Source organism: Neomonachus schauinslandi, chromosome 2 (genome assembly GCF_002201575.2).
Source record: "Neomonachus schauinslandi chromosome 2, ASM220157v2, whole genome shotgun sequence".
In the NCBI taxonomy this organism is placed as follows: Eukaryota; Metazoa; Chordata; class Mammalia; order Carnivora; family Phocidae; genus Neomonachus; species Neomonachus schauinslandi.
The window spans coordinates 178,705,683-178,714,087 of NC_058404.1; the positions used below are offsets into that span (position 1 = coordinate 178,705,683).

Below are 8,405 nucleotides of genomic sequence, written 5' to 3' on the forward strand. Positions count from 1 at the left end.
AAAACCAGGTTTACCAAGCAAAGGAAAGGTGGACACTTAATCTCAATAATGCTGTCAATGATCCACATTCTGCTCAACTAGACACATTATTTAGTTGAGAGCAAAGGCTTTTGTTTGAACTGCAAATGCCTGAACTATGGAAACCTGGGCTACATCATCAGTTTTGCTAAGGCGTGATTTTCAGGGAAGAAAAAAAAAAATATAGCAACTCTGCAACACACATCTAGATTCTGCCAAAGAGGAACTATAGAAGCTTGATTTGAAAATTTCTAGACCCTGTGAAAACAAACCAAAAAGGGGGAAGGGCATTATTTACAAACTTATTTCCACAAAGCTATTTAATTTATTACAATATAACCATTAACAGGATTTAGGAGCAACACTTTGAAATGTCTAATTCTTATGAAGAGAAGAACACTGTAAACAGATATCACTTCCATTGTATCACAGGTAAAGAACTATGGTAAGGCAATTCAAGAAAATTATAAATAAAATGAAGCCTTTATGTCAGATGAAATCTTTGATTTTTAATTAATCCCTATCATAAGGAATTAAAATATGGCATCCCTCAGGGTTTTCCTTAGATAAATTCAGTATCAAAGGGGGGAATTATAACAAAACTTTGTGTTCTCTATTTTATTTTATCTTACATAAAATTTAACCACAGAAAATACATTTTGGCAGTTGTATAACAATTAGAGTTAATATCTTTTTAAAATGAAAATAGAAAATCATCTCCTTATGGTACAAGCAAAAATCAGAACAAAAAAGATCCTGTTTATTGTGTCAGATGTCTAAACAGAATGTAACTTTGTAAATGGATCCCTTGTCCCCTGACAGCAATATTGAAGAGATGAAGAGTATCAATTACTATTACTAATTACATTAAGGGGAATGTGTTTCATTCTCCTTTATTTCATTTTGGCTCAGCTATTTATTATGGTTAAAACTTTACACATCTTTTGAATACTGAACAACATATAAGTTTTCCAGTCACTTTTGGCAAACTGCATGATTTATACCGATGGCTTTGCAGGTTTTCTATTTTGGTATATGGACTTCTTTGCTCTGTTAAGAGTCTAACACCATACATTAGTTTATTTATAAGCCTATCACTTTGCCTTTTAAACAGGATGCCACAACAGTCTTGATATTGGCTGTCTTAAATGCTCAAGAATATAGAGCCAACCTCATTTAATGAGCCAAATAAAGCTTAAGTGACAGCACAGATCATATGAGGACGTTGTATAAAATATCTATAAATCTGCCACTTGATATGTCCCCTCCAAAGTTTAAGATTACACAATTTAGGATGCAAATGTCATTCAGCCACGGGACAAAACATCCTATTAGGATTACAGTGAAGAAGTAAACATTCTGCAGAAAGATGTCTTCACACAGGTTTGCACTGCAAATTATCATTTTCCAAGGAAATTTCTGTAGATATAAATTTATTTGTGGGTGTTTCTAAGTCGATCTTAAAAATGTAGTATTATTTTAACTAGATGTGTCCTTGTTTACAAAACTGGTAAAAGTACCACAAACAAAACAAAAATCTTCTTCTAACTCCAGGTAAAGCAATAACACAATAAATATAAACCCTCCCCTTAGTAAATTTCAGGTTAAAAGAAATAAGTAACTCAGGCTCACCGCCATCACATATTTTCAAAAGCCATTTAATGTAATGAAGTTCAAGCCTGTATTTTCTTGAATTGCTTTGACAATTGGATATAAAACCATGTTAAGTCTGTTTCTCCTTATCCAAATAGCTACAGTAAGGTACTATAAGTAGCAAATATTTCTTTAGGAAATTGATTTTTAAAACTATGAAAGCAATAAGGAATTAGTATCTCTTTCTATGTCTTTAATGAGCCCATCAATAATATCTTTAATGATGCTATAAAACAAGTTTTTCTTTTGTCTTAATTCTTCTCAGATTGCACATTCCACATGCAAAGCATATTTAATAGAAAAACTATTATTCAATATTATTTGATAGTCATAAATGTGTTTTTTGAGAAGAGTTCTTGGGATAAGAAATATATGGTATTTTATTAGTGGGGTTGCTACAGCATTAGACACAGCAGTTTCCAAAAGGTTTTACTGGCTGAGTGTCAGACCTTGGTGGGTGTAAAAAGTAAACTTTGTAAGCATTACATATATCACACAAGCAAAACCTCCAAAAATAAATTTTCTATTTTCTGAAGTTCATCTCAAAATATGCTTTTTTAAACTGTTTCCACATTTCACTGAAAAACAACTGTATCAAATATTCCATATAACCTTAATAGTGTCAGGATATCACAATGCAGACCAAAATTTTCTTGTACACAGTGCATCAAACAAGAACATTTCTGTTGCTTGGCTTAAATAATAAAAGGGTCATGTACTTTACTTTTGCTTATAAACTTTTAATACCAAACATGAAGAATGCAAGTGCTAACTGCAAAGCCTCACAGAAGTTTGTTACAGACACTGAAGTATTAAAAACGTATACGCAAACAATGAATCATGGAACACTACATCAAAAACTAATGATGTAATGTATGGTGATTAACATAACATAACAAAATAAAATTTTAAAAAATGTAGTTTTGCATGATATTTGCATATCATTAAATATTTTTAAACCAACAGTTATGTCAAAGTAGTCAGTATTTAAGTATCTCAGACTTGGTACTATATTTGCATGACCCAGCCTCCGTGATCTGTAAAATCCTACATAATACATTAACACAGTTAAAACTTTTATAGTGTCCAATTTGCAGAGGCACCAGTAGTAACTTTAGAAATTTTCTCCCTGGATGTAATTATCCACTCAGTAGCCACAAAACAAAATAATTTCAGGTCAAAACTAACCACCCAAACAATATATACATATTTATCTTGAAAACAGAAAATGTAGGATGAATTAGTACTGTCCAGTATGAAGTACTGCCTACTTTGAATATGTTCTGAGGTAGCTTAGTAAACACTGGTTTGGTAACTTGCAAAATGCAACAGTGCACCTTGCGTAGATGGCCTGTATTCAATTAATGATATATGAATTAACATTAAATTACTGCCATTAAATTTTTAAATAATAGCTTAAAAGAGAGAAAACAACACTTCACAGAAGATGCTCTGTCTCTGAGTTATTAGCCTTGTGTGGGATATTTAAATGTATTTGGAACACATCTTACCTGTTTGCTGTACTTGTTATTGGTTTGACAGCTGTATTCAGAGCAGTGATCTGATCCAATTGAAATGTTGTCTCCTGCTCCCACAAATGTGTTGGCTGGTGGTAGATCTTGTACGGCCTGGTGTTTTTTTCCTGCAGTTGGTGACTGGGGGTGAAGCTGGACAGTAGGCAACGGAGAACTAGATTTGTAATGCCTGGCCAGGTCAGGACTGCCGGGCCCCCCATTAACGGATCGGTATCGCCCCATGCTTGGGCTGTCTGACAGCTTCTCATTGACACTATCATACCTCTGTCCATTTGGTTTAGAAGCTTCTACAGTGACAATGCTGCTGTAGAGAGGCTGCTTAGACTTTTTGTTTTTCTTGTCCTTTTTAGGCTTTTTAGATTTGTCGTGCTGCTGGGGTGTAAAAAAGTCTTCATGATCTTTTTTGCCAGCTTCATAGCCATTTTTATTTTTGGACCGGCAGTACCTTGCCATCACTACAATTAAGATGATGAGAATCACTGTCATAATTCCAGCAACCACCCCAATGACAATACTGAGTCTCTGTTTGCTAATTTCATAACTTGGGTCACCAGCTATGTCCTGGGTGAGTGGGGTGTGCAAACTTCTGGCTATCTGGGAGTCAATCACAGTTGCATTAGAAACACTTTCATTGACAAACACATGCACCAGAGTCGTGGTGGACTGGGAAGGCTGTCCACTGTCATTCACTTGCACCACCAACCTGTGCAAGCCATAATGCTTTTGGGTGAGTTTTCCCACTAAGGAAACCACACCACTGGTGGAATCGATCTCAAACAGCTTGAAGGGATTCCCTCCCACAATGCTGTAGTTAAGGTCTGCATTGATGCCATCATCACTGTCTGTTGCCAACACTGTAGCTACTACTGTCCTGACATTACTTGAAGGTGGCAGTAAAGTGTAGGAAATGTTTCTGGGAAGGGTAACTGTGGGAGCATTGTCATTCTCATCCATCACAAAGAGAGAGACTGTGGCTGTGGCTGATCTGGGAGGATCCCCCCCATCCACAGCCTTGACTCTGAAGGTGTATGTGGTCTGATGTTCCCGGTCAAAAGACATTGTGGAGTAAATGGTCCCTGTGTCATTTTCAATGGAAAAAATGTTACTGTTTTCCTCTATGTAGAGGCTCATCTCCGCATTGCGCCCCTTGTCTGCATCCATCACCGTGACCATCCCCACCGGGCTGTTGGGCTGCAAGTTTTCTTTCACATAAAAGGTAAAGACATCCTGCATAAACTTAGGGTCATTGTCATTCTTGTCAGCCACCTGCACAATCACCGTGGTGCTGCCCTGCAGCACTGGGATGCCTTTGTCTTTGGCATTAACTTTAAACTCATACCTGTCTGTCTGCTCTCGGTCCAGCACCGTATTGACAAGGATGTCCCCAGAATCAGGATCGATGGCAAAGATCCCCATCACGGAGGAATCCAGAGAGTAGGCAATCTCTGCATTTTTCCCACTGTCCGCGTCTGTCGCCAGCACCGTGGCCACCCTCTCTCCAGGGATGTTGTTCTCTGGAAAGTAAACCTCCACCACGGACTGGCCAAAGACGGGCGGGTTGTCATTGGTGTCTCCTACCTTGACAACCAGGGAGTTGTTGCTGGAGAGGCTGGGGCTGCCCGAGTCCACCGCCACAATGACCACGTTGAATTCCCGGGTGGTCTCATAGTCCAAAGGGGCCGAGGTGTGCAGAAAGTACTTTTTCTTGTTCTGGTCGCCCTCTGTGTCGCTGGCCGGCTTGAGCTGGAAGGGCACGTCACCCACCACGGTGCAGGTGACTACCCCATTCTCGCCTTGGTCTCGGTCGGACACCTGTACCAGAGCGATGGGGGTGTCGACCAGAACATCCTCGGCCACGTTGGCCACCCCGTCCTTGAGTGGGATACGCCCGATCTTGCGGATTTCAATGGACGGGACATTATCGTTCTCGTCCTTGATGTTGAGGACCACCGTGGCCTTGTCGGTCTTGGGGGGCTGCCCGCGGTCGCGGGCCATGACGGTGAAGCGCAGCTGGTTCACCTCCTCGCGGTCGATACGGTGCAGGACACTGAGCCAGCCGGACGTCTCGTCCAGGCGCAGCAGCCGCCGCACGGATTCGGTAGCCGCTCCGAACACATACTCGATCTGTCCGTTGACCCCCACGTCCAGGTCGGCGGCACGCAGCTGCAGGATGGGAGTCCCGGGGGCGCTATTCTCGGCTAGGTCAGCTTCGTACACGCTCTTCTCGAAACGGGGACTGTTGTCGTTCACGTCGGTGATGAGCACCCTCAGGATGGCCTGAGAGGAGCGAGGCGGGTCGCCACCGTCGCGCACCCGCAGGGTCAGCTCGTAGGAGTCGCGTTGTTCCCGATCCAGCGCCCCCTTCACGATCAGCTGTGGCTGCTTCTCGCCATCCGGGGTGTCAGCCACCTGCAGTTCGAACACGCTGCTGCGGCCACCGGGATTGGTCCCGCCGCCGCCCTCTGGTGTGTCCGGCCGCCTCTTGGAGCCGCCGGGGCCGCCGCCGCTCGCGCCGTTCCCGCCGCCCCCGGGGTAGGGGGCGCTGTCGGCAGGCCCAGCACGCCGGCCCTCGCCGCCGCCGCCGCCGCCGCCGCCACCGCCCCCGGGCTCCTGGAGCAGCTCGTAGCGCTCGATGCCGTTGCGGCCGAAGTCACGGTCAGTGGCGGTGGGTAGCAGGTAGAGAGTGCCCACCGGCCTGTTCTCCTCCACCGTGAGCGTGAGCACGGGTGACGGGAAGGTGGGCGTGTTGTCGTTGATATCGAGTACGATGACCCGACCCTCGAACAGGTCCACCCAGCTCTGCGAGGGCCCGATCACCGACACTTCGAAGTCCAGAAAGCACTCGTTCTCGTCGAAGATCATCTGACACTGGGGCAGCTTCTCGCGGTCGATGCGCCGCTCGCTCGTGCTCAGCTCGCCGGTGAGGTTGTCGATCTTCAGGTACTCCGAGCCCGACTCGAGGCTGAAAGTCACCTCACCCGAGCCGGTCACGATGCCCAAGTCCGAGGCGACGTTGCCGATGCGGACGTCCGCTGGGCCCTCCTCGGCCAGTCGGTATCGGAGGAGTTGCTTGGCGGCCGCCAGGCTGAGCGAGAGCGGTAAGAGGAGACAGCAACCCAGGCACCAGCCCCGCGCCCATCCCGCGGTCCGCATCCTCAGCATCTTCTCCTGCTGCTGCTGCTACTGCTCCTTCTAATCACAGCCCCCTCGGCGCCCCCCTCCTACGGGGCCGACCGCCTGCCCTCCTCACAATCTTCTTCTCTCTCCGGGAAAGGAGGGAGAGGAGGGAGGGGGCAAGAGCACCGTGCGGAGTCGGCCAGGGGGACCAGCGATAAATTCTTCTTCTTTTTTTTTTTCCTTCTGCTTCTTCTGAAAGTTATTGTTTCATAATTCATGCAATGGGTGCTAATCGCCCGCTCGCCGGCCGCCGTTCAGTCGCAGTACTCACAGTTCACGGGACACTGCGCGCCGCGGACTCGGCGCCCCCCCCAAAGTCATCCCCGCAGCGGGCGGAGGATCCCGAGCTCCCGTCCCCGCTCTGTCGGATGGGGCCGGAACCGCTCCGGCAGGCGGGCGGTGGAGCCGGGAAGCGGCGGGGAACAAGCCTGCAGCCTCCCCCGCCTGCCAACCCCGTTCGTCTTTGCTGCTACTCGAGTTGAGTCCAATTCACGTTCCAGCCACTCACTCCAGACCCAGCTTCTGCTCCGGCTGCCCAGGCAAACGTGAGTTGCTTCCTGCACGAGGCGCTGGGGCCAGCAACAAGCCAGTCTGAACTCTGACTCCGCTCTGGCAGCGGGGGAGCCAGTCAACAGATCGAGAATGAAGAATCCCTGGCAGGTCGCTTCGGGCACCGTGCAGTGGAGACCACTCGCGTCACACAGCGGTCCGCGTCCGGGTCCCCCCCGCGCGCCGAAGAGCAGCCCGAGCCATCTTCAGAGACGCCCAGAGAGTCAGTCCCTTCTCACCCCCAAGAGCTCGGGTTTCTCTTTTTTTCTTAACAACTCTGCGCAAGGTCATTAGTCACGAAGCCGCCGCCTGAAACCGCAGCAGCCGTTCGCCCGCGGGGGCGAAGGCTGAGCCGTGCGCACCGCGCGGTGCCCAAGTTTGGGTTCGCAGCCGCAGAGTCCGTGCCTTTCCTCACCTGCATTCGGCCCGCAATTCCGAGCACTGGGATCTGCAGCGCTGTGCGCGATTCAGGGAGGAGATTGCAGGCTCTCTCCCCGCTCTCTCTCGATCCCTCCCCTCCCTCCCTCTCTCTCCTCCCTCCTCCTCCTCCTCTCTCCTCCCTCCTCTCCTTTCCCCTTTCCCCTGCTCCCACTCTCTCTCCTGCACGCTCCCTCTCCTTCCTCCCAGTCCCAATGCTGGCAACTCAAGCTGAACTTGATCCCTTTGCAGTTCAAAGGTGAGCAAACCAGGCTCGGTGCTCAGGCGACGTTGGCCTGGAGAAAGCCCCCGGCCGGGCTCCCCCAACGGCAATTAACAAAGATGCCCAATTCTGTCCGGATTTCCGAAGAAAAGCCAAAGGCGCTGGGGAGGGGGTGAGCGGGAGGTGGAGTCAGAGACAGCTGCCAAGTAGCTTAAAAAGAAAAAGAAAAAAAAAAAAATCCAGTTTGCCAAGGGGAGAAAAAGTGCCAGTCGGTTGTTGCCTCGGAAGTGCCCTGGCACGGCGGGTGAATTCCGCAGTTGTCTCGTCCCCTTTTGCGTCTGGGAGAGTCTGGTGCGGGCGCGCTCGCCGCCCCTTGGACTGCCAAGGCTCAAAGACGCTGAATGGCAAATAGGAAGCTCCCGCTCGCTAGCCGCGAGCCGGAAACCCGCAAGTTTGCCCAAAGTGGTGGCTGCTGCTGGGAGCTCGCTGGCTGGCTTGCGAGCTTGTCCCTGAAGCTGCTGCTGCTTGAGGCGGCGGCGGCGGCGGTAGCAGCCTAGCCGCGGAAACTACACACTCGCGGAAAGGGAGGGAGGAGGGTTGAGGGGAGGAAGGCAGAAGGGAGTACTAACCAGCCGGCCCGCTCCGGAAAGCCCAGCTTCAGCACCGGGGGCCACTCCTTGTGTGCACAATCCAGCCAGTCCCCGTCCCCTTTAAGCCAAAGCCTTTCCCCCTCTCCCCAGTGAGCGCAGCCACAGTCCGGTCGGGGGACTTGCTTTCCCTCCCTGGGGCTGGTAAATTTCCTCCTCTCCCTGGCTAATACCGAGTGCGTGTGT

The 8,405-nt window shown here is 48.6% G+C and overlaps 1 protein-coding gene across 3 annotated transcripts in view; it reads right to left on the bottom strand.

The window, feature by feature from the left end:
• PCDH7 (protocadherin 7) overlaps nucleotides 1-7,423 on the bottom strand; it is a 414,068-nt gene extending 406,645 nt beyond the window's left edge. For all 3 annotated transcript variants that reach the window (XM_021689845.2, XM_044913012.1, XM_021689847.2), the window contains exon 1: nucleotides 3,183-7,423. In XM_021689845.2, the coding sequence (XP_021545520.1) occupies nucleotides 3,183-6,368 (3,186 nt within the window). In that variant the 5' untranslated portion in view covers nucleotides 6,369-7,423. The remainder of the gene's footprint in view (nucleotides 1-3,182) is intronic.
• Nucleotides 7,424-8,405: the final 982 nt, after the last annotated feature.